General features: G+C 44.1%; 3 protein-coding genes and 2 non-coding genes across 5 annotated transcripts in view; 4 read left to right on the forward strand and 1 right to left on the reverse strand.

Moving 5' to 3' along the window:
• The first annotated feature begins 1,948 nt into the window (after positions 1-1,948).
• Positions 1,949-4,302, forward strand: rps27.1 (ribosomal protein S27, isoform 1). The gene is made up of 4 exons (XM_061092613.1): positions 1,949-2,010; positions 2,919-3,027; positions 3,131-3,241; positions 4,206-4,302. Exons 1-4 carry the CDS (start codon positions 2,005-2,007, stop codon positions 4,232-4,234), a joined length of 255 nt encoding a protein of 84 aa, XP_060948596.1. The 5' UTR covers positions 1,949-2,004; the 3' UTR covers positions 4,235-4,302.
• On the forward strand, positions 3,780-3,909 carry LOC133026544 (small nucleolar RNA SNORA35). The gene has a single exon (XR_009683209.1). It is a non-coding gene; the product is annotated as a small nucleolar RNA SNORA35 (small nucleolar RNA).
• A 408-nt stretch (positions 4,303-4,710) lies between the features above and the next one.
• On the forward strand, positions 4,711-4,840 carry LOC133026545 (small nucleolar RNA SNORA35). Its single transcript, XR_009683210.1, has one exon. It is a non-coding gene; the product is annotated as a small nucleolar RNA SNORA35 (small nucleolar RNA).
• A 569-nt stretch (positions 4,841-5,409) lies between these two features.
• LOC133025988 (small conductance calcium-activated potassium channel protein 1-like) lies at positions 5,410-12,038 on the reverse strand. Its single transcript, XM_061092793.1, has 9 exons — positions 11,166-12,038; positions 10,586-10,681; positions 9,734-10,021; positions 8,385-8,506; positions 7,896-8,037; positions 7,707-7,817; positions 6,655-6,782; positions 5,772-5,841; positions 5,410-5,640 (listed from the first exon to the last, which is right to left on the reverse strand). Exons 1-9 carry the CDS (start codon positions 12,036-12,038, stop codon positions 5,410-5,412), a joined length of 2,061 nt encoding a protein of 686 aa, XP_060948776.1.
• A 4,282-nt stretch (positions 12,039-16,320) lies between these two features.
• chrna11 (cholinergic receptor, nicotinic, alpha 11) overlaps positions 16,321-25,154 on the forward strand; it is a 17,682-nt gene continuing 8,848 nt past the window's right edge. Inside the window, exons 1-8 of the mRNA XM_061092794.1 lie at positions 16,321-16,375; positions 17,507-17,566; positions 19,469-19,608; positions 19,893-19,937; positions 20,219-20,328; positions 20,431-20,510; positions 22,957-23,124; positions 23,216-23,410. Of these exons, the coding sequence (XP_060948777.1) occupies positions 17,515-17,566; positions 19,469-19,608; positions 19,893-19,937; positions 20,219-20,328; positions 20,431-20,510; positions 22,957-23,124; positions 23,216-23,410 (790 nt within the window). The 5' untranslated portion in view covers positions 16,321-16,375; positions 17,507-17,514. The remainder of the gene's footprint in view (positions 16,376-17,506; positions 17,567-19,468; positions 19,609-19,892; positions 19,938-20,218; positions 20,329-20,430; positions 20,511-22,956; positions 23,125-23,215; positions 23,411-25,154) is intronic.

A 25,154-nucleotide genomic window follows, 5' to 3' on the forward strand; every position in this document is an offset into this window, starting at 1 on the left:
GAACAGCGGGTCAAGGAGAGGAAACAACTGGACGAGGAAAGGAAACAGCTGGAAACGGAGAGGACACAGGTGAACGAGGAGAGGACACAGCTGGACCAGGAGAGTAAACAGCTGGACCAGGAGAGGGAACAGCTGCACCTGAAGAATTTGGACAAGAAGGAGGAGAGGAAGAAGAAGAGTATTTTGAGTTGGTACAGAAAGTTATTTAATTGTACGGCTCAGGCCGGACAACAGTAGCTAGCTCTCATTATGACATCGCTCTTCCAGCAATGGACGTCACAGCTGAATAGTTGATAACGTTCCAGAAGTGATAGTAAACATTAAAAACTACAGCTTTCACTTCTGTTGATATACGGAGGACCCATCTTGGATTTTGAAGTTGATGGTGGTGAGGTTCCTACGACGTTCTGAGGTGAATTTCCGACTTGAGGGGGCGCTGCCGTTGCAAATTTTAAAATCTAAGGTTTATTGGAACACCGGATTACTGTTTATCAGTCTTTGTACTTTCCAATCTAGTATCTGTCTGTGGATGCGATTGGTAAAGAGCTGTTGGTGGTTTTTTGTATTTGCAAACACTCCCCCCCCTGACACCGGTGAACATCCAGGGAATGGACATGGAATTAGTGACTTCTTACAAGTAACTGGGTGTTCACCTGAAAAATTTACTGGATTGGACTGATCATGACAGTGCACTCTTTAAGAAGGGCTGGGATACCTGCTTTACTCAGTGGAGGTGCTGGGACAGAGGAGGATCATGGCGAAGCTGTCTTCTCTGATGGAGACCCAGTCCCACCTTGCAGCAGTAAGACTATATAACCAGCTCTGCTCCCAGTAAAAAAACACATTCAGCACCACTGGATTGCCGTTTTTTTTGTCTCAACTGTGCAATAATCATCTGCCTGTGGCATATAAACGGTTCACGTGCAATTCATTCACTATAAATATCCCCTCACTGCATATATTTATTCCTGTGTTAAAACTATTTTAATTACATTCATGTGTTTCTATATTTCTATATATTTTTTTATATTCCTTATATTTAGGTATTGCATGTTACTTATTACTTGTTGATGTCTTTTTGACTCTTGCTGCTTTGACACTGCAAATTTCCCCAACGTGGGATCTAATAAAGGACTTTATATCTAATCTTATCATAATGAAAGCTCCGATGTAGAAAAATATTATATTGAAACAGTTTTTACCACCGGAAAACGTTCTAATACAAAGCAGATAGCTAAAAAGAGAGTTTAGAAACATAGAAGTCACGTCTTTATAATAATTATTATGTCCATTATTGGCACTATTGCACATAATTGCACTATTATTTTTTCTTCAGCTGTATATATATATATATTTTATTTTAAATTTTTGATATTCTATTTTATACTAATTTATTCAAATTTTGTTTTGTTTTTCGGTTGTTTTTACTTGAGCATTGCTAGAAGAGAGCCTGTGACTCAAGCATTTCATTGCCAGCGACTGCTGAATGTTATTGTTGTGCATTTGAAAATAAACTCTTGAATCTTGAATCTTACATTTTGAATCTTGAATAAAGTAAAAAGAGAGTTTAGAAACATAGAAGTCACGTCTTTAAGATAATTATTATGTCCATTATTGGCACTATTGCACATAATTCCTCTATTGTTTTTTCCTTCAGTTGTATATATATATATTTTTTATTTTACATTTTTTATATTCTATTTTATACTAATTTATTCAAATTTTGTTTTTCGGTTGTTTTTTGCTTGAGCATTGCTAGAGGAGAGCCTGTAACTCAAGCATTTCATTGCCAGCAACTGCTTAATGTTATTGTTGTGCATTTGAAAATAAACTCTTGAATCTTGAAACTTGAATAAAGTAAAAAATAAAAACGGTTTAGACCTCACCAATATGGCCGTTGAGAATGAAGCCGTCACTTCCGGTTTGGGCTCAAAGGAAACCCCGATATGAAGCCCTCGCTTCCGGTGAAGCCTCCTTTTCGGCAGCGGCTATATCCTCGCCAACATGCCAGTGAGTACCGTAGCCCGCGGTTCTTTGCCTTTTCTCCACTTTAACCCCGAGTAGCACGTCCGTCGCTCGGCTCCATGTGTTCGTAACGAGCTAGCGAACAATCTGGAGCCGGTTCCGGAGGCTTCCGCCGAGTTTCCGCCCCAGTTATTGAACAAAATAAATGTGCACATTGCGAGCGCATTGTGACACAAGATGGCGGCGCACACACCGCGGACATGGAGCCAGCGACCCGGGCTGAGCCGAGTCAGGATCCGCTGGGTTCGGGTCCCGGTCGTGATTAAGCCACGTTACCACAGATTCGTTATGCGATTTTAAAACATATCACCCGGAAGGTTGGTGGAAGTGTCCAGCCTGCGTTGGTCCATCAGGGGACACGGGCCGGAGCAGCAGCGCTAGCGGTTAGCATCGAAGCTAACACGACGTGACGTGATTTGGATCTAAAATAGACAATTATACACAAACCATACCCAGCTGCTTTACGTTTTTATAGTTAAAAAATATGCCCGATATGCAGTTGAAGATAGATATGTACTTTATTGATCCCAAATTGGGAAAAATTTGAACCGACCGATAAGAAAATGGAATTCATTTACGTTTATGAACTCCTTTTTGCTAACAATAGCTAGCCGGCTAACGTACACATTTGTTACTGTTACACAGAATAACTCGGGTTATTCGGGTGAGACGGCATTTCGAGCTCCGAGGTAGACAAATAATAACATGGGCAGTGAGTGTGGGTGAAGTTATACGTGTATACGAATTAGTACTTGAGAACCCCGGAAATCTCCAGTTTTAGATATATACATTCACTTTATTGATTCCAAATTGAGACATCTTTGAATCAAGTGAGAGTTTAAATTATTCACCTCAGCCTCCTTGACGTTTCCTTTGTTTTTCCTTGAATCCAGCTCGCAAAGGACTTGTTGCATCCATCCCCTGAGGAGGAGAAGAGGAGGCACAAGAAGAAGCGTCTCGTCCAGAGTCCAAACTCCTACTTTATGGATGTGAAGTGTCCAGGTACAGATCTGCAGATGCACTGACACTTATGCTCTCCTGTCATTGTGATGTGATGATTCCCCTCAGATTGAGTTGGTAACCGGTGTCTTTTGGTTTCTTCCAGGATGTTACAAGATCACGACGGTGTTCAGCCACGCTCAGACCGTGGTGCTGTGTGTGGGCTGCTCAACAGTTCTCTGCCAGCCCACTGGAGGCAAAGCGCGTCTCACAGAGGGTCAGTACTGTCCTACAGTCCTATGTGTCTCTGCACCGACAAAGACACAAGTTGTTGTCATGTGCTGCATTTGATCTCGGAAGTCAGGCCAGTTTCTATCAGCTGCTGAGACACAGTATATTTATCTAAAGGGACGTGAAATTCACTCTAGAGTGTTAATCTTGAATAAGCATGCCTCAAGAAGTGTTTACAGTTCCTTTAAAAACAGGTTTTACAAAGTAGATACTCTGGGTTACAATAATTATAATCTAGTATAATGTTAAAACTGTGGAAGGAGATACAAACACAGGATTAAACTGGAATACATTACATCCGGATACTATAATTAAGCCCATCAACCAATCGGGGCCGTCAGTTTACTTCCATTGATAAAGAAAAGAGGAAATCATTTACTTGATGTCACCTAATGTCACAACAGGTACCACTCAGATTTATATTAATGCAGCTCAAAGTCCAACTGTGTCTCTGATTTGTACTTTTAGACCCTTAACCAATTATATGTGTGAGTTAATTGTGTATTTAACGTGTGTGACGTTGGCTGCACTGCCAAGTGACTGGACTTCCTCTCTCGTGGTCTTCCAATCTCATTCCAGTGCCAGATTAACCTCAGCTTGCAGAAGGGTTGAGCTAGACCATTGGCTCCCCCCTTTCGAAGGCTGAGAACATTAACACTAGTTACTGTAGTTAGTTCATTGTTACAGGTCTGATGTTGCTGATGGAGGAAGTCAGTGTGACTGGTTTCATCATCATCATCAAACCGTTTTCTTGTCAAGTGTAGATTCTGGTGTCGCTTCAGTGACTTTCTCTCCGTGCTCAGTAAAGTCAGTCAGTCGCAGGAAGAGGTGTCGACCTAATCAGTCACATGACGCAGCATTATGTGACAATAGTGTGTGTGTGTGTGCAGCTTTTCTGTACTGTACGGCTTCTCTTTTGTGAGTCTGACAGTCATTGTGTCCTCTGGCAGGGTGCTCATTCAGGAGGAAGCAGCACTAGCTGTTGTCCCTGGAGCTGAAAAGGGAGAGGAGGGGACGGACCGGTGGATGTCAGCGTCTTGACCCAGCTGTCTGATCCGAAGTGATAAGAACCAGACCCCCCAAGACGAATTGGACGGCAGACGAACTTCCAATGTTCATGTTGACAGATCGGTGGTTGCTGTAACTCCACCCTCCAACCCTGTCTCTCTTTAATAAATTGTTTTGGCTGAAACGGCAGCTCGTATGTGGTTACTTCACTGTTCATGTGCAAGAATGTGTTAGACAAAGACAGTATTTTAACAACTTTATTAGAAAGTACAACAGGTGTAGAATTTGGATTTGAGGACATAACTCCGAGAGGTGTATCTTTGTTTTTAATACTAAACAGTTTTTCATTTCATAAGTTTTTAAATCTGGTTAAAAAGACTGATCGATTGAGTTACACCATTTCATCTTTTTGAGTTTTTCTTAGTTTGTATTTTAATTAACAGTTGGCTGCACTGCCAAGTGACTGGACTTCCTCTCTCGTGGTCTTCCAATCTTATTCCAGTGCCAGATTAACCTCAGTCTGCAGAAGGGTTGAGCTAGACCATTGGCTCCCCCCTTTCGAAGGCTGAGAACATTAATACTAGGTACTGTACAGGTCTGATGTTGCTGATGGAGGAAGTCAGTGTGGCTGGTTTCATCATCAAATAGTTTTCTTGTCAAGTGTAGATTCTGGTGTCGCTTCAGTGACTTTCTCTCCGTGCACAGTGAAGTCAGTCAGTCGCAGGAAGAGATGTCAAATTCTGAATTTCACTTGTGTTCTTTTTGATACGTAAACAACATTCCACCTTAGTGGGTCCCTGGGATATTAACTATCTTTTCGGGGTCCTTGCTAAGAAAAAATTTGTTGGATAACATGTCCACAATTTAAAATATTACTCATTTGAGAACCTGGACCTTAAATTATAATGTTCGACACCTACGTGGTTCATCTGTCAGAGCAGATTCACGTTGACAAATGTCCAGTTTGGTTGCACATCTGGATTTTCAGTAACTCCAGGGGTGATTTTAAAAAAACGTCATGAAAAGTCATTCATGACCTTTTTAAATTTAGATTTTGTGATATTACTACAGAAAATGGTCACCTAGGTTCTTAAGTATTTGACATGCCTTACACCTTGAGAAGCCTCCTTCAGCTCAGCCTCTTCTCTACCGGTCGCTGCCGCTCACGCTGGCCGCCTCGGCCTTCGCCTCCCTCTCCCTGAGCAGATGGCGGATGGAGGAGTTCTGTGTGGACAGGGTGTTGGACAGGAGTGGCATCAGGCCCCTGAAGCCCTCCCTCAGCTCCTCCACGCTCTTCTCCAGGCTGTGGATGTGCGAGTCCAGCTCCCCTCTGCAGCCCTGCACCTCGGCCAGCACGTCGTACATCAGGGTCTCCATCTGTGGGGGGTTTGACGTCCACAGTGGGGCAGAGTAGGGCGGAGAAAGAGAAGAGGATATTAGATGCTACTTTGTTGAGGTTTTTTTCACAGGATGGGATATAAAGTGATGTGTTCACTTGCCTCTCTCACCTTGCCGAGGTCCACCAATGAGTTGCTTTGGTCTGCAAGTGTCCTCTTCTCCAGCTTTACCTGACGCAGCCTGGAGACAAAGGAATCTTACAAAGCTGCTGCGGGAGCTGAATGTGATATTAATACAACTGAACTGATTAGAGGGATTTAAAGGGTGAGTTCAACCACATTACCAAATAAAAACATTCTTTCAAACTAATTTCCCATCGTCTCCTTTCATTTGAGTTCTAGGATGCTGTTTTTCAGTTGCAGGATTATTTTGATAACAAAAATTGAGCATAGTGTAGCAATATTTGATTAACTTTCATTAATTAGCTTATATAAATCACCACTATCTACTGTTCACACCAGTTTGTAAAGTGAGTTCAACTTTCTATTTCTAAAGAGGAAGAACTTTTAATTTCTTGTAAATTCCAAAATATTTCACTTTAAATTTGTGATACAACCAGCAGCGTCTCAAAGGATTTTGGGGCCCCAGGGGATAAAAGGGCCCCAAAGTACAGCACAGTATACATAATGTGTTTTTATAGAGGTGGCTCAATCTGTGATTTGGGGGAACTGACCCTTTAAAAGTGTCGGGTCAATAAATTACTTCACTTTGAATTTAAAATATCACGTTAAAATTTCCATTTTTAAAATTACAGATCATTTATAATGATTATGACTCAATCAAATGGCTGTGAGAGAATAATTTAGTCAGGAGGTGGAACTACATCAAAAAGTGTTTTCATACGCTGACACTACAAACTAGCACATGCATTAGAAATACACAGTTTCCTAAGATGTCAAACTAAACACAACTTGATGTAAAAAGCATACGTGTTTCATTGTTTACATATGGCGAATTAAGTGAAAAGGCCGACACCAGGGTTCAGTGTCTTACTGGTGGATGGCCAGCAGCAGCTTCCTCTGGTGCATGCGGACTCGGCTGTTGTCTCTTTCTCTCGACAGCTTTGTGTGTTTGTAGATGAGCCAAGTCTCTCTCAGCACATTCGCAGCAGCAATTTTTTGCTAGTGAGAGGAAGCAGAAGAAGAAAATACCCACGAGGGAAACATTAAGATTCACGTACATAACCTCATTGGTTTGTTATTTACTGCACACGCTGAACAACAGTGACAGGACCGGATTGTAACACAGCGAGTTTGTCTCATTCTCGGCTCACAGGCTGGTGAGGTGAGATAGTTCTGCTGTTTTTCATTAGTGAAGTGTTAGTGTCAATATCGCACAGCAGGACGAAGTTACACAGATCAATAAGACAGGCTGCTGGGAATAAACAACTTCATATGCGAGGGAACAATTCATTTCTGACTGTGCAAATTCAATTTCATAAATGTGCAATCCTGTTACATTGTATATATTCTGTTTAGGTTCTATTCATTATTTTCCACTTTTTATATTTCCTTGCATGGTTTTAACTTGATGAACTGAACTGAATTTTGTGTATATTGCATATTATATTGTAAACCTGACCCCTCTTATCTTATCTCATCTCATCTTATCTTATCTTATCTTATCTTATCTTATCTTATCTTATCTTATATATGTGGTGACTAAAGTATCCTTCTTAAGGCTGAAGCTGTGCTCTTCAAGCTGTTAAGCTGAACAATACAAATCAAATCAAATTTATTTGTTAGCCTATATTGCCAAATCACAATTTAGGTTCTAACAAGATGTGACATCCTCTGACCTTTAGGAAAAACTACTAAAGTAAACCACAAGCCTTTTAAAAAGGGGAAGAACACCTTAAGGAGAAAGAAGTGAGGGATCCCTCTCCCAGGATGGAGCAAAACAAATAACATTCATTATAACATTCATGAGAAAAGAAGAAACCTGCTGAGGTCAGAAAGTGTGTGCAGGATCTGTTTCTTTGGGTTATATTTAGTTGAAATAATAATGCACAGCACAGACACACTCATACACATGATGGTATTCACCCTCTTCGAGATGTGTGAGTCCATCATGAAGTTGTGAACGTGCTTCTCTGCTCGTGTCAGCTCCAGCTTCCTGGCGACCACCGCCACCACCAGCACGGTGCAGCCGGCTCCCTGGAAGAGACGGACTCAGACGTTTATATTGTGATTATTCAGAATCTGGATTCATCCAATAGGTCGCCACGTGCTTACCATTATACCAGTGAGGAGGCAGATGCTGCGTCCACAGTAGGTGTGAGGAACCACGTCTCCGTAGCCGATGGACAGGAATGTGACGGAGACCATCCACAGCGCCTCCATGTAGTTGCTGCTGAGGTCTTTGTAGTTGTGGTGTCTGAAGGAACAATGAATTAACTGTGATCACACTGAGCCCCCAGGTCCACCACTTTACTGCACTGATTTCAAAAAGTTCTATCTTGTACTGCAGTAAAACCATGTTCTAAAGCTGATTAATTGAATATCAAGGGCACTATACTGATTTCTAGTTTTAAGCTGTATTTATTCTATACTGGTTCTGCTGTAACACCCAAAATCCCCCCATGTGGATCAATAAACTATTACCTGACCTCATTAAAATAAAGACAATTGATTTTGGCAAAGGATTTTAATTCATCGTAATCTTTTTAGAGCTTTACTTTCACATTTCGGATGTCACCGCTCCTCTCCCGTGCAGATTCCTACCTCTCACACACATGTAAACCCCACGCTGCCACGAGCCACAGAGAGACGCTGAACATCATCAGCACGGTGCCGGGGTACGTGGTCATCAGAGTTTTCCCCACGAACCGAGTGTTGAAGTGAATCTGAGGATCACAGAAGGAAGGGAGGTTTGACGTCAGCACTTTGAATGTAGGGCTCCTACTTAACCAGGTTATTTAGGCTGGTACCTGTCAGATTATGATTATATAACAGAGAGGAGATATGGGATGAGAGAAACTTGTTCTAAATCCAGCCGGATACGTGGATAGCAGGTTTGGAACTGACAAAGGTCATTTTCATCACTGTTAAATAGTATTAATAAAGGAGGGGATCAGCCGGGTGGATATTATCATCTGTGGAGAATAAAGTAGAAATGGGAAGTAAAGCTCGGGCATTTGGGGAATTTTGAAAAAAAACAAAACTATGCAAATTAAACGCTGAGCAACAAAAACATCATGTATGGAACACAGCACACGCTGCACGTTGAGTTTCAACCCTCCACTGTGCATTCTTCCATCACATGCACAGATAACTCCCAGCATCCTTCACTCTACAGCAGGGCTACTGAGGCCTGCTGTAGAGTGAAGGACTAGTCAGGTAAGTTTCAATGATATCACTGGGGAAAATATATTAGCATGCTGATTGAGGATTGCTCATCTATCCTATTTCCATTCATTTATCCATCAATTGTAAAATATTTTCAGATGATTCCAATTGTTTGGCTAACTATTTATATCTATGGCATTGCATTAGTGTTTTTTTACAAACTTTTTTCTCATCTTATTCTACAGAACAATGCCACGTGCACTATCTCATGTGTGGAGACATTTCACCCCATCCAATGTAGAAGGAAAGGCTGTGTACATTTGCAAATACTGTGCAAAGACCTATGTTAAGAATGACACAACAATGCAGAAGCATATAGTCAAGTGCCCAAAGTTTCCTCAGGGCTCAAATCAGCCTATAACAAAACAAAATGTTCATATATATGTCTGTATATGACAAGGTAAATACAGTTAGTATAAATTATCCACAAAATTTCCAGTTTATTCCCGTTAATTCCCGTATATTCCCGTATATTCCCGTTAATTCCCGTTAATTCCCGTTAATTCCCATGGAAAGTTTCCAACTTTGAATATTCCCGGAATTTTGCAACACTATTCACATCTCAGGTGTCACATGTCTGCAGAAACACTCATAGAGGAAGCGGAGACCTAAATATTGGCCCCATTTAGTCCCCTCCTCTCTGTGTCATAATCTCATCACTGCACCATCCGAGCCAGTTAAGCCCACAGCCAGACTCTGCCTGGAGCCCACTGGTGACCTCTGACCTTGTTGAGCGCTCCGATGCTGCGGGACGCCGTGTCGGTGAAGAGGCGGCTGTGCAGCATCATGGCTCGGCCCAGCAGGTAGAGCCGGAAGAACATGGGCAGGGCCAGCACGATCTCCAGCTCGGTCTCCGACAGAGACAGGCGGGACTCGGTCTGCTGGAAGTACGCCACCAGGCCCACGGGGTAGGGATGGATGGCCACCACCGCCAGCTCCAGGGCGATCAGAGCCAAGCGGTCCGTCGTCATGGCAATGCGCCAGTCCTCCGAGCCAATGTCGTGGACGTAGAGCTGCACCAGAGCAGAGGGGGGATTTACACAGCACTGTAAAGATCTGGTTTACATAAATCTGTGAGGTCAGAAGATGCTTAAAAGGGAAAAAGCAAACAAAAAACAATATATATTGACACTTTCATCTCTTTAGACCTTTAAAAATCCTTTAACTCTCAGAGTCATGTGTCCCCATGACGAATTTAAACTGTCCCCAGGACACTTTGGTTCATTTAAATGAGCCACAGAGCAAAAAGAGTTGGAACTGCTGATATAGAAACTCATGATATTTATTGATGATAATTCGCCCTCTTTTTAAATGTGGGGAAATCACTGGAGGAGGATAAACTACTACTACTATTATTACTTCTACTACTACTCATAATAATACATTTTATTTGTAAAGCATTTTTAACAATGCTCAAAGACACTTTACACTGGATAAAAATACAGAAAGCAGATACAATCGAATAACTGAAATACACATTATAATCACAGTCAAATACAAAATACATGGTTTTGAAAACTGTTTTGCAGGTGGACAGAAAAGAAGTGTTGGGATTAAAAGCGTCAGCGAGCAGATACCTGCACCTCACAGCAGTGGTACGCCACGATGAAGCCGAGCATGATGAACGTGGACAAACTGATGACGGACTTGAGTGTGAGGGAGTATATGGAGCTCTGTAGAAGACACACACACACACACACACACACACACACACACACACACACACACACACACACACACACACACACACGACAAAGCTTTGTCAGTTGATGGCACAAGGTTAAAAAACAGCACCAGTGATCCTCTGTAATCACATAATCCACTATTGATATAATGAACATTATCTCATGAACGTACTGTGCATTTCCCTGAGGCTGCTGTGGCGTCAGTTCTGAAACTGACTCAACACAATTTACCACACAGCTCGTGATTAACAGGTTTTATGTTTTTTCGCAGAACACAGAGGACGAAAATATGAATGAAATGTGATTTTCTCAGGCAGTAAAACGAATGCTGGGCTTTTGTCGTGAAACAAAATAACTGCAATTCTACACTGAGATTTCTTCTCTTTAATAATCTTTTTTTATAGACTCTTAAAAAACCTTTGCAGCCCAGCATCACGTTCACATCACCCCTCTGACCCTCTGACCCTCTGACCTTGCTGTACACGCTCCAGGAGAGCTCCGTCTCCGTCACCATCAGCACCACCCCGAAGATCCCCACCGCCACGGCGCAGTCGTTCAGCTGCTGCCTCCTCAGGAACAGAGCCCTCCTGCGGACCAGCCGCCAGCCGATGCTGTGGGTCTTCCAGTAGTGATCGTCCTTGCCGTCCGCCTTGTTCTTTGGGCTGGACGGCGGACTGGTGCTGGTGCTGGAGCTGGGACTGGACCTGGAGGTGGGACTGGGACACTCGGCCCCTGGCAGCAGGCCTTTAGAGTGAGACAGGTCCTGATGGTGCCTGGACGTCTCGTTTTGTGGCTGGACGTCGTCATCCTTGCTGGTGATGATGATCTCGGGGAGACTCTGGCGGTCGTGCATCTCCAAACAGACGCTGCCCCGGCCCTCCACCTCCTTGGGGTCTAACTGGGACCTGCATGGGCCCCTGAAGGGGGACGGGCAGGGAGAAGCAGGGACGTCAGTGAAAGAAGTGACTCTTTCCTGGAGTTTGTTTGAATCTACGTGTTTGGCTTTGCACTGTTGATTCCTCTCCTTGTGTCCCGGAGCTTGTTTGCTCCCCCCTGATCTTTTCCCACATTTCTTCTCTTTGCCTTTGGCTTTGCCTCCTCTCGGTTTGGAGCGAGGGGAAGACGTGACGTACAGGTGGCCGTTGTACAGAGGCGTGGTGGCCATGGCCTGGGTTCGGTCCAGCCACACGGTGTGATCCGTCGACCCCTGGATCGAGTGGTGGATCCCACACTGTGGAGAGCAGGCCTGAGGTGGAGGGAGCATCCTGGGCGGGAGGAGGGGTCGCTGGTCCTCCACCTCGTCTCCACTCACCACCGACAGGTTCATAGAGGGGGAGTGGTCCATGATGAGGGGGGGTGAAGGTGACGATTCGATGGATCTCTTTTAAAGGGTTGGAGCAAAGATGGTGAGATAGAAAGACAGATGTTAGACAATGTAGTTTAAATGTCATTTTAAAAGAAAAACTGCTTTGCAAGTTCTACTCAACAGAAAAGACTTTCTTCAATCTCTAATGTTTCTTTTTCTTAATTTTGTCCTTTCTTTATCTGTAACATGTTTTCAGAAATAATTCAGATTATGTGAAAAGCAAATATTGTTTATCATAATTTGCCCAATCACATATTTTTGTTCCAGGGCTCAGTCATAAACATTTAGACATACATGTTCCTAAGCTTACCAGACTTTACTATTAATTTGCTTTACTATCGCTATAACACAAATTCCTAATTTTTAAATATCTTAAATTAATTAAAAAACATCTCTAAATATCTTTATTCTTACCTTTTCACTCAGATTTTCAGGCCGAGGATGACAACAGGCCAGACAACAGTTTCGTCTATTTCAATATTCAGTCTCCTGTTGGTCTCATCTGCCTGAATCACAGAAGGATCCTCCGAGTGAAGTCCTGCTGCAGCTTCCACTCCACCAAATCATCACTTTCCTCGAGGAAGAATTCAAATTTGAAAACAAATCGAGCTTCAGCACCGGAGAAACCTCCGATGTGATCAGATCCAAATATTCCAGTCGTCCTCAGTCTTCATGTATGAACTTTCCAGCAATCCATTAGCAGCCTCAGCACCGCAGAGCCCCTCCCATGCATTCAGGCAGAGGTCATGAACTCAGCCTGCGTATGACGACGCACGAGGTAAATACCCACAAGTATCAATGACATCCTCGGGCCATTTATCCCCTTGTTTGGCCGTGTTTCCTGCTTCATGACTGTCCACCATCAGGGCTTCTTCCTTAAAGCTGCTGAGGCTTAATGACTGCACGGACTCCGAGTTGCAGATGTTGCGTGGAGCAAAGGCAAAGAATGTGTCATCTGTCAGGAGTTGTTTTAGCCGGGATTGGCAGATTTCCTCCTCCATGAGTGTGTGTGTGTGTGCATGAGTGTGAATGTATGCGAATGTGTGTGTGTGTGTGTGTGCTTATACATGGGAGCCTTGGTGTCATTCATCAGCCTGAAAAGTCACAGGTTGATCAGAAATGACAATAAATCACTTTTAATTTGTACCTTCATCAGCTGATGTCATTATTCTGGGGGGATTCTAAATGGGTTATATACGAACTTTAAATAAATCTAATCATCAGAGGGAAACAACGCTCCTCAGTATCAATTCAGCAGATTAGTATCCCAGATTAATCAAGTGAGACAGCGAGCTGATGCTTATGGGCTTATGAAATATCAAATATGTCACTTCTTAAGCGAACAATATGCAGAGGCCCGGGGAGGAGTATTAAGCATTAAAGCCATAACAATGACATTCAGCATCATTTATTTATCCAAATCCTGGTGACAGATGGGTCCACAGATAATAGATCTGCCTCCTGATGGAGAGGCCCAAGGAGCAAAGGGGGGGGCGGAGTGCATCCGGATCGGAGCAGGATAAAGGACGGCACGATTTAATCTGAAGACAGCTCGTGGTGAAAGATGGAGTCCAGTGAGAGAGAGAGAGAGAGAGAGAGCAACACAACAGTCTGATCAGCTGCTGTGTGATGTCTGCCTCATCAGACGTCCCTCCAGATGTAAAGCAGATTCATTACGCTGAAATCGACTCAGTCCAACTCCCAGACTTAGCCAGATGCTGCTGTCTGGATTGTGTGTTGTGTGTTGTGTGTTTGTGTTGTCATTCTGCAGACGGGGGAGATCCCGACTGTCTGCGTCTCAGAGCTCGACTGTCAACACCCAACCCTCTGTGGATGATGCTCTCTGGTAGAAACAGACAGTATCTCACACTTTGAACGCATATCTTTGCAGGAATATAAAGCCAGACTGACTCCACTGAGGCTGAAAGGCTCCCTAAGTTATGTTGTCGTTTTAATAACAAGATGCTGACGGGATATATGCACATCTGCAGGCCTTCAAATTAATTCAAGCCTCCAGCCAAGTGCTTGTAAATCCTGGCTGTTGTAGCGGCACAGGAGCTAAGTATGTCAATTTGTTTTTGCCTCTGTGGCTGTTTGCCAGTGAATCTTCAATTAGTCTCTTGCATTGCAAATCATCCTTTGGCTGCTATAAGCACGTGGAATTAAATATTTTGAGTCCACTAATTGCTGCGGCTGGTAAATGGCAGACGGCTCCGAGCCCTGAATCTTAAGCAAGGGTCAGTTTATCCTCTGGTCAGGATGATTGCTTCAGACTCATCGGCAGAGAAAGTGCTGGTCACAAGATGAAGAAGTTCCATTAGAACACAAACAGTGGTGACTCGGTTTTACTTTGAAAAGGTTAAAGGCCCTAATAAGAAATAAAGTAATAGTTTGAAAGTTTTCAGAAATAACCTTATTTACTTTCTTGCAAAGAGTCAGAGGAAATAAATTGGTGCCTCTTTTATATCTGTGTGTATTAATGTTACATTCAAGTCACTGAGTTTTGTTTGTAAACCCCCAAATAATAGAAAGCATCATCAGTATAGAAACAATATGCAAATAGGCTATGATTAAATAATATTAAGACATGTGTCATCCCCCCCATCTTTGTTCTTATGGTTAAAACAACCTCTTCTGACTGTAGCTTCATATAGCTCAAAGCTATTAGCCTCCAGTAGCATAAAATACTTGAATCCAGAACTAGAATTAAATGTCCTCTGAACGAACCTGATGTCTTTCATCAGGATCCATGAATTATTTCTTGAGAAATTAAAAAAGAAAAGTAAGAAAATAAAAACCTTATCCAACATTTTAAAAAGAAAGTGAAAAAAACCGAATCCTGGATCTGTTCCCTGAAACCAATCTGCTCCAAATGCCAACGCCCCCCCCCACCATACTTCCACCAAGTTCCAATAAGATTGGTTGAGTAGTTTTTGTGTAATCCTGCAAACAAACAGACAAACAGCTTTGAAGACACTGAAATGACACATGAGCAAACAGCCAAGTCCCAACAGTCCGCTAATGAAACTACGTTTAAATTCACTTAATCCAGATACAATAAATTCCGTTGAAACCGAGCTGCACGAATCTGTCCGGCTGTAGAGGTGCGATGCCACACTGCTGGAGCTAACTTTCATTATTTCACTCCATTACGTTTTATTGGATGACTTCTGCCCAGCTGCTCTGGGTTTGCTGGGCCTCGGGCGTAATTGTCCACTAGAAGAGAACTTCATCCACTCAACTCCATTCAGGACTAAAGAAAAGGCCACTCTGACAAATCAGACGTCACAGGCCAGTGGATGTATGTGCTGGATTTGTCGATAACACCTTATTAAGTGGAGGGGACGTGTCAGCGTCGGAGGAAGGCCCAATCTAATCAGCAGAGTAATTAAAAGCACACAGCACAGCAGCTCTGATGGCTGCACTGCCAGGGGCCGGCGTCCAGCGTTTAGCACAGAGAGGGAAAGAGAGAGAGAGAGGGGGGGGGGGGGGGTGAGGTGTATTAATGCCATGCAATTAAAATCACAATCTGGATCAGGAGGACCAATAAAAGAGACACATCAAATGTCAGCTGTGCAGAGAGTGGTGTGTGGACGTATCAGCAGAATATTATTGTCCACATGATTTTTAATAATCCTGTTCATCGATGTGTCTCTAATCCATACCCGGCTCTGTGTTTCCACTCATTTACCTGCATTGTTTCCTAATTAGCTTCCTCTTTATAGCACCGCCCCACTCATCAGCTCATCATCTCACTTAGCCTCGTTTCCACCTTGTTAATTAACACCATCACCTTCCCTCCACCTTCCCTCCAATTCAAATAAAAACACTCCTCCTCCTCCTCCTGCTGCTGCTCCCGGCGTGCAGTTGGAGAACAGGCCACCAGATGTCACCCACGCCTCAGTGGCTCCTCATGTGCATTTTTACGAAGCCAGTGAATGGAATTTTGCTTCTGGCACCGAGCAGCATGAGCAGCTTTTTATGTGCAAAGTCAATTTGGCATAGTTAAGCAGCAGTGTTGCAGGGGATGCAGCAGCAACAGGAGGCTCCTCCTGCCATGACACGTTGGTGACGCCCCTCTCACACACTGAGGCCTTCTCTCTCCAAGCCTGGTGCAGTTCTTCTCCTCTAACCGGTGACCTGGTCGTCCCCTCCTCTCTCCTCCGAGGACCACTCTCCATCCCTGGGGGGTGCAGCCGAGCGTGAATCTGTGGCTCGGGAGCGCTCTGGATGGGTGACAGGCTGCCGAGCAGAGGGGGTAATTCCGAAGGGCAGTAGAAGTAATAGGGTAATCTATTATACAGTCCAGCTCTTTCTTCCTCCTCTCTTCCACCCCTCCTCCTCCACCTTCTCCTCCTCCTCCTCTTCCTTCTCCTCTTCCTCAGTCTTTCGGCCTCTCGCTGCCTCTGCCCTTGCATCAGCATTTCGTGAGGACAAATGAGAGGAAGAGTTTAACTGTGCACATTTCCATTGCATGTCCAGCAGTTTCTCAATTAAACTGGAGTCCATCTGCCCTGCTGATTCAAAGCTGACCCCTCTGCTGAGTGTGTGTGTGTGTGTGTGTGTGTGTGTGTGTGTGTGTGTGTGTGTGTGTGTGTGTGTGTGTGTGTGTGTGTTTGTGTGTGTGTGGTGGAGGGGGTCGCAGCTCACACACACTCGCAGACCTGTATGCTTTCCACTCAAGCAGTGCATGACCGTAACCATTGTGGTGTGTTATCATACACACACACACACGCAGACACACACACACACACACACACACACACACACACACACACACACACACACACACACACTGGTTCCTCTCCTTTGGTTTTGCTGCAGACAAGTTGCATGTTTTCCACTCTTCCTTCACTTAACCTTCATCAATCAATTCTCCATTACTGGCAACAATGGTTGGAATTTGTGTGCATCATCTCTTTCTTTTGTGTTAAATAAGGTCAACTTGTGGCGACGGACCAATTAAAAAAAAACCCGCCTCTTCCACCACCGCTCGCTCCATCTTCAACCCTTTCAAAACCCCCATTGCTGCCTCCCCCCTTTCTCCCTCTCCCTCTCTCTCTCTTGTGCTCTCCATTTTAGTCACACCTCCCGGAGAGACAAGGAAGCAGGGAAGCAGAGGGAGAGAGGGAGAGAGAGAGAGAGAGAGAGAGAGAGAGAGAGAGAGAGAGAGAGAGAGAGAGAGACCATCTCCCTTCTCCTCCTCCTCCTCCTCCTCCTCTTGCGCTGCCTCTCTTCCCTGACACACGCTCCATCCCTCTGATGCTGACTGGATGCAGACTAGGGGATTTCCAGCAGCCTCCTGAGTGTGTGTCCTCCCTCTCCTCTCCTCCCTACCCTCCTCCTCCTCCTCCTCCTCCTCCTCCTCCTCCTCCTCCTCCTCCTCCTCCTACCTTCTCCTCCAGCATCTGGAGCTTCTTCTTCCTCCTCTTCCCCCCTGCTCCTCACCACCAGGATGTGGCGCTCGGTGGCTCTGCTCCTCTCTGGATTCTGCGCTCTGATCCACGGTGAGCTCGGCCGCCCGCCTCTCTCTTTCCCCTCTAATTTCTGGAATCAGATTGCAGCTGCAGCACTTAATTCTCCAAATGTCACAGGAATTCAGGAGTGGGAGTCTGTGGTCATGACGACTGAGCTGGGAACACTGGAATATGAATTCAAAGCAGAAATAGAAAAAGACAGAAGAAAAGACAGTAGAAAAACAGAAAAGTGAGGCTGTGACTCACCTGTTTGCTCACTTGCTTGCGGCTTTGGGATTTTTCATAACTGTGCTCTTATTTTTAGGGGACGTTGAGCTGACCTGAGGGTTGGAGCTTCTGCATGAGATGCTTGAACGGGCAGATTGACATCTAGTCTGTGCACTGAGGCAGATTGAAGGAGCTGTGTGAAGGAATCAGAGGCAGCATGCATAACATTTTATACGCTCATCTCTAAAGAATCTGTGTGTGCACGCTGGGGATGGGGAGAATGGACCCCGCCGAAAAAATCAGGTCACAGATCACTTGAGTTGCACATTTTTGGAAAAGGTCTCTTCCATCTCGACCCCCCCCTGTCGTGCGGTGGACGTGCTGCTGCAGCCGAGCGGCCGGGGCCCAGAGCAGCAGCATGTAGAAGCTGACAGAGGATGACAGAGCTGAGAGGAGAGAGTGTGAACTTTCCCCACAGGCAGAAGCACCAGCAAGGATCTGCAGTTTGTTTGTCTTTGTGTGTGTGTGTGTGTGTGTGTGTGTGTGTGCTGTCAAAAAAGAGACAGAACTGTGAATAAACAGCACAGAGGGCAAAATGCTTAGACGTTCTGTCTGTAGACTGAATTTTAAAAGCACTGGGATTTCCATAAAACATACAGAGCTCCACCAGCTGCCTGGAGCGTGTGCACCCTCGTGCTGCAGAGGGACTCACACCACCTCCTCCACCACCTCCACCACCTCCACCACCCTCTAAACCCTGACGCTCCCTGAAACAAAAACACGTTCCTGCACTTTTCATCAACGCCCTGAATACAGAGCATCCTGCATCTGCTACTCCAGCACTTTATTGAGGTTATATAACACCAGGCGGTGAAATTTCCAAACCAAGAGACACATTTCTAATTGCACGGACCGAGGGAATCCCTTTATAGTAATTCCATCAGCGTGATATAAAACTTTGAGAAATTGGATTAGACCATTAAATTAAATTCAATATTGTGTGGCTTTTATCCGGATTGGGGTGAGAGTTAATTGGACACTCGGGCAAGGATCACAGAAGAAAAAGCTGCAGTTCCAAAACGCCCTTGATATGTTTAATATTTTAATTCCACCGTGTCGAACATCTATACTGAACATTTTCTTTCTTACCCCAGAAACCACACCGACGCTTTTCTACATTTCTAATTGGTGGTTATGCTGTGATAAGGTTTCTCACTATTTCTAATTAGATTCTGTTTAATCCATAAACTCTCTCTAAATGTTTTGTTATCCATAATTTTGCATCTGTATTTTCAGTGTTAATGTTTCATATTTCAGTCTAGACCTTAACTCCACGTCTCACTTGCCTAAACACAAGATACGCCTAATGAATTATTAAATAACCACTTTTTATTTCTGCTTATTTCATCACATGTCCGATTCCGAGGACTTTCCCTTTTTCCTCCGTGTCCTTTCCTTTCAGTCATCTGTATTATTTATGGATGAGGAAGTTCCGTACCCGACGGCGACATTTTATGATTCGATAAGCAACGTGTTTTTTTTCTTATTACATATTTTCAGTCTGTACCTTCATTCCCAAAGTCTCATTTGGTTCCCTAGTGAGATTGTTACCGGAGGTTTTTCCTTGAAGATTGGTGTCATTTTGAGAAGCACAGAATCTCCAGGTTTTGAAGTGAGTCTTGCTTTTCACCATGTGGAGATCTAATCAGGTATTTGCCTGTGTAGTGTCGTTGCAGGGTCCTCACCAGAGGAACCTGCTGAAGAATCTCCTGAAGGACTACAACCGGATGGAGCGGCCGGTGGGGAACGACTCGCACCCGCTCACCATCTACTTCTCCCTCAGTCTGATACAGATCATGGACGTGGTAGGTGTGATGATAAACTGTATTTCTACTGTGCATGTTTTCAATCCACGGGATGAGGCTTTTCTCTCGGGGAACAAGAAGCATTTACAGCCTTTACTCTCTTGTTGTGGTAATTATGATGGAGATTAGCCTGAAATTGGCAAATTGTACAAATAATTTGATGCCAAGTTCCGTATACAATTCAATATCAGAAGGCTTTTAAAAAAAAATGCTGATTTGTGGGTGAATTTGTGATGAGGACGTTCTACTCTCCAATGTGCTGAATGTGTTTTAATGTTTCGTAGGATGAGAAGAACCAGGTGCTGACCTCGAACATGTGGCTCCAGATGGTAAGAACCTGGATTGTTTGAGTTGATAATGATGTTTTCGGTTTAGGTGATTTTTAAAAATGTTTCTTCATGACCTAGCAAATTCTTATAACAGTGAATCACATGGATTTGATGTTGTTTTCAAGGAACTCTCACATTTTTCACACTCAAACCTACAGCAGTATTATTTTACTTGTGTAATTTCCACCGTGTGATTTATTTATGTTGTATCTAAACTGAAATCCAGAAGGGATCTGTCAAAATGAAGATTCAAATCCAACGTGTGCTTGTGTGTGTTTAAGAGTTGGTACGACCACTATCTCCAGTGGAACCAGAGCGAACACCCGGGCGTTAAAAACCTCCGCTTCACCACGGATCAGGTGTGGACGCCGGACATCCTGCTCTACAACAGGTAAAACATGTTCACACACACACACAGACACACACACACACACACCTCTCACACCTTTTCTCTGAATCAAATAGTGTCACTCCCTCTCCTCTCCTTCCTCAGTGCAGATGACGACTTTGACTCCACCTTTAAGACCAACGTCCTGGTCAACTCCAGCGGCTACGCCAAGTATCTGCCCCCAGGTGAGTCTCTCCTCCTCCTCCTCATCCTCTCATCCCATCACATCCCGTCGCTCTTCTCCCTGTGGAACCTGCTTTCTCTAACCCCCGTTTGAACACTTGATATTAATATTCTATTAGTTTAAGACAACATCCCTGGCTACTCATTGGCTACCGAGTCCCTGTGATGTGAGTATCACCTATAAATAGGAGACGCTCGCTTCCTCCACTTCCCCTCGACTCAAACGCAAGACCCGTGCAAACTCCAGCAAGCAACAGCTCCCCTGTGATTTCTCCTTCAGGTCTTCACTGTGGATTTTTCTCAGTAATTCCTTTTCCCACCAGGTGACATGGACAAAGGTGGCGTTGAATCCCAAACGTGGCTCAGGAAGCCGCCCCATCAGTTCTTTCTCGGTGATCCATGTTTATTAATAGGCTCAGGCTGAATTGTAAATACAGATCCCTAATGCTGCGAGTTGGATGAAAGCCAATTAGAGGGAGGAATAATAAAACGATTTGGTTGGGAACAATGAGAGGAGGAGAAGTTTTACCCCAAAACACGAGGATAAAGACAGCAGCAGGGGGGGGGATGGAAATGGAGGGAAAATGAGGAGAAAGAGGAGAAGAATAAGCTTGAAACTTTTTATACTCCCTCGCAAAAAGCCCGGCTGCAGCTGCTGGGGTCTTTTCCCAGCTCGTTATTGTCAGTCGCTCAGAAGGCAACAGGTCTGTGGGTGGCAGGCAGCGAGCTTCACACGACGTGAATCATTTAACGCCGCCGTATCCCAGGTGCCTGCTGCTGCACGCCATCATCTGCCGAATACGCCTCACAGCCGCAGCCGCACGGGTGGTGGAGCAGGAGATAAGGTGGGAGAGGGGGGTCTTACCTCAAATCTACGTCAGGTGACATTTGCAACAAGGTAATCTCGTCTCCGGGCCTCGTGACAACCTTCCTGGAAGACGTTTTTTTTTCCAGAGTGATGAGGTTTATTTCGGGAGCTGCGAGGAGGAGATAGTTTTAAGTTGCAGGAGAAGGAATCGAGGTGTGTTGTTTGTTAAGAGGGTTTCAAGGTTAGAGGCAGGTTTCAAAACTGCGATGAAGCTGCAGGGAGCAGTGGATTACTTCTACCTGAGTTAGGCTGAAATCCATTTGCATGATCTCCCATGTGGCCACGTGGGTTTTCTCCGGGTACGTCTGCTTTCGGCGAGCCAGCTACATAATTAAAATGCTTATCTGTAGTCATAGTCTTAATTATATTAAACTAGAGTTGGCTGTAAAGGGAGCATCTTTACATCTTAATCTTGCTTCCATTAAAAGGGAGTAGCTTCAGGGAGTATATATATTTCAACATAAGCATCACTGTTGCCTCACAGGATCTCTGTTTGAATCCTGACCTGCTTGTTTGCCCCATGTCTGTTTGGGTTTTCTCTATGTGCACCAGTTTCCTCTGGCAGTCTATAGATATGCAAATTGGGAATAGGTCTTTCGGGGACTCTAAATTGACGTAAGAGTAAATGTGAATGGATGTCTGTTTGCCTGAGATTGGCGACCGGCTCCGGTTCAGCCCCACATCCCTCAAAGGATAAGCGCTGTGGATATTGGAGAGAAGGGTGGATGATGTGAGAATTATACAGACAGCATTCCCATGACACAAATTCAAGAAGCTGCAACTTAATCTCAAGTGTCATTTTTTTAAATCAGCCTCAGCTTTAAAGGCAACAATCAACCCACACACACACACATCTTCCATCCCTCCACTCTGAAGGATGAAGCCTCATGATGACTTCCTCTGAGATATGTTAGGCTTCACTGGCGTTTTGGTCCAGAGCGTCTCCACGGGCTTGATTCATTTCGGGCAATTACTTTAAGGGCTGGAGTTTGCCAGCGACCAGTGCCAGGATCACTGTGATCACTGGTTTCCAGCGTGCAACAGGGTTCTCGATGATTTTGTGCCCGAGGCTGCTCATGTGCCTGAGGGTGCATTTATGTTTTGCATAGTAAAAGTGGAAATCTGATTAGGGCGACTGTGCACAATCTCATTTCATAGTGTCACCGTCGATGTTGCTTTCTAGGAGGATAGGTTCAAACCTGTGAGTGACAGAACACCGGCCGCATTTTTTGACAAAGGCATTTCTCTGATGGGATGTTGTTTCACATCTATTCCTTGCTTTCACGTCTCCAGACCCTGAACTCAATTTGTACGATGTCAATAAAAATCCTATTCCACCGTACAGCACTATCCTCAACGTTTTCAGAGCTGGTCACATTGAAATGAATGAACTGCTCTTGTCGGACATAAAACTTTATATTTAGTATTCCGAACAGGCTTCCTGCACAACAAAAGTGGCTTCTCAATACATCTCTCCCATGTCCACTCTGCCCAACAAACAAAAGGGGTCAATAATGCCAATTTAGAAAATTGATTGCTGAGCGTCTGTGTCTTTCCGTGTTCCTTTGTCTTCCTCTCAGGAATATTTATGAGCACATGCAACGTGGACGTCCGCTGGTTCCCCTTCGACATCCAGAAATGCGAGCTGAAGTTCGGCTCCTGGACGTATGACGGTTGGCTGCTGGACCTTCAAATGACTGATGCTGATATTTCGGGCTTCATGCCCAACGGAGAGTGGGACCTAATCGGTGAGTGAGTCGAAGCCTTTGGGTTCTACACTCATTACAAAATCTAGTCACGGAGCATGAAGAGACAGAATCTCTCTCTGCTTCTTTCCAGGGGTTCCCGGCACCAGAAATGAGGTCTTCTATGATTGCTGTAAGGAGCCCTACCCGGACGTCACATTCGTTATAACAATACGCCGGCGAACGCTCTACTACGCCCTGAATCTGCTCATCCCCTGTGTGCTGCTTTCTTCAATGACTCTGCTCATCTTTGTGCTGCCAGCCGACTCTGGGGAGAAGATCTCGCTGGGTGAGTGGATCAATCGCAGCTATCAGCGATGAAACCGGTGCCTGAAGGCCGCAGCACAGGGGAAAGGGGCTTTGTTAGTTTGATATCTTGGTTTCTTTCTTTGAGAATGTTAGAAAAAACCAACGTGGTGCAAAGCTTCAATGCAACTCAGTCAAAAGGAAATACCATATTTACTCCTCAAGGTATCCTTTGGAGATTTTAACCGCTAGTATCCGTTATTAGAGCATAGACTGTGTATAAAAATGGACCCAGACTCCAGGTCCTGAAAGTGAAGCCAATATGGAAGCGTCTGAAACCTGTGTTCCCTCAAATGACCACCAGGGGCCGACTCCACTGAAGTAACAATTTCCAAAGAATCATAAGGTTAAAATAGACGATAAAGGACCATATGCATCGATACTGTGTGACTGACAGCTACTACCGTCCAATGGGTGCAGGTTGTGGGTGGGCATATTGTGTTTTGAACCCCCTCCTGCTCCTCTAAATGAGAAGGAATTCATGGTTCTTTCTCATTTGAAAAAACAAGATGGTGTTGGTGATGATGGAGAAAGAAACGCATTTAAACACAATGTGAGTAACAGTGGCTGCAAACAGGAAGTACGTTGGAAAGAAACAACAGGGCACCTTTAATGGATACAGAAATATATGAGTATACATTACAATAAATTCACATAGTAATTCTTTGACATTTTCTATATAAGGGTTATGTATCCTGCATACATAACTATATCCACTCTAAACCTTCCCTCTATAAAAGCCGTAAAAATTGCAGGAGTGTCACTGAGAACTATGGGGAGGCATGAAAGAGGCGAAAAGGAGCTGAGGGAGGAGAAGGATTACATAGAGAAAACAGAGAGATGAGAAATGTGAGGAGGAGGAACAGAGATGGATGGATGAGCGGAAGGTAGAGAAAGGGAAACACAGGCAGGGGGAGAATTTGAAAAAATCTAAAATGATGAGAGAGGACGGCACAAAAGAGAGAGAGAGAGAGGGAGGAATGATAAGGAGGGAAAGGTGGGAGACAATCACATCTCACAACAATAGGCTGGAAGAAAGGGGGGGGGAGAGAGAGAGACTATTTTCCTTTCCATCTGGAGCTGCATGTAAATATCAGTTCATTAATCTAATACTTTATAGAAAATGGCATTTGATTAGTTATTTTTCAACCCTTTGAAATCTGGTCCGTTATAGTTATAGTACAGCTTAACCCATAATAAATGATAAAAGTACTGACATTTTCTGTAGAATCTTTTATTTCATAAAATTGGCTTAATAAATAAATATAGACACAAAACATACTGCATCCAAAGATATTGTAAATATAAAAACATGAACAAAATATTTCTTAGCATTTGTTATTTTGTACTTTTTGAGATTTGACAATTTCTCATATACGTTATATTCAACATATACGTTGTTGAACTTAAGGAAATGTAATGACATCATCAGGATCGTACAACTTGATGATGTGGAAAACACAACCTTGGCTTTCTGCTGCACAAAGAATTAAACAGGTTTATGAAAACAACAATCTCTCAGGGCGAGTAGCTATTTCACTATTTTGATAAAATAGTTAGAGTTGATCGTGACCCTCTTTGACATTTCACTGTCTTGGTACCCGTCCGCTCTCTCATCAATACACTAACAGAAATCCGATGTCTGCTTATGCTTTTAAGTAAAAATGAAGTGACTCCTGTCTGAGATGCAGTGACAGCGTTGTCAAATTCTCCTCGGCGTCGATACA

Source organism: Limanda limanda, chromosome 19 (assembly GCF_963576545.1).
Source record: "Limanda limanda chromosome 19, fLimLim1.1, whole genome shotgun sequence".
Taxonomy (NCBI): Eukaryota; Metazoa; Chordata; class Actinopteri; order Pleuronectiformes; family Pleuronectidae; genus Limanda; species Limanda limanda.

Bases quoted from the DNA above. Each gene is read 5' to 3' on its own strand.
- rps27.1 (XM_061092613.1), top strand. The intron at 3,028-3,130 runs GTACAGATCTGC...GGTTTCTTCCAG, and splicing joins TATGGATGTGAAGTGTCCAG to GATGTTACAAGATCACGACG. The intron at 3,242-4,205 runs GTCAGTACTGTC...GTCCTCTGGCAG, and splicing joins CAAAGCGCGTCTCACAGAGG to GGTGCTCATTCAGGAGGAAG.
- LOC133025988 (XM_061092793.1), bottom strand. From the start codon at position 12,038: ATGGACCACTCCCCCTCTATGAACCTGTCGGTGGTGAGTGGAGACGAG. The intron at 10,682-11,165 runs GTCAGAGGGTCA...TGTCTTCTACAG, and splicing joins CCTGGAGCGTGTACAGCAAG to AGCTCCATATACTCCCTCAC. The intron at 8,038-8,384 runs GTAGGAATCTGC...TTGTTCCTTCAG, and splicing joins GGTTTACATGTGTGTGAGAG to ACACCACAACTACAAAGACC.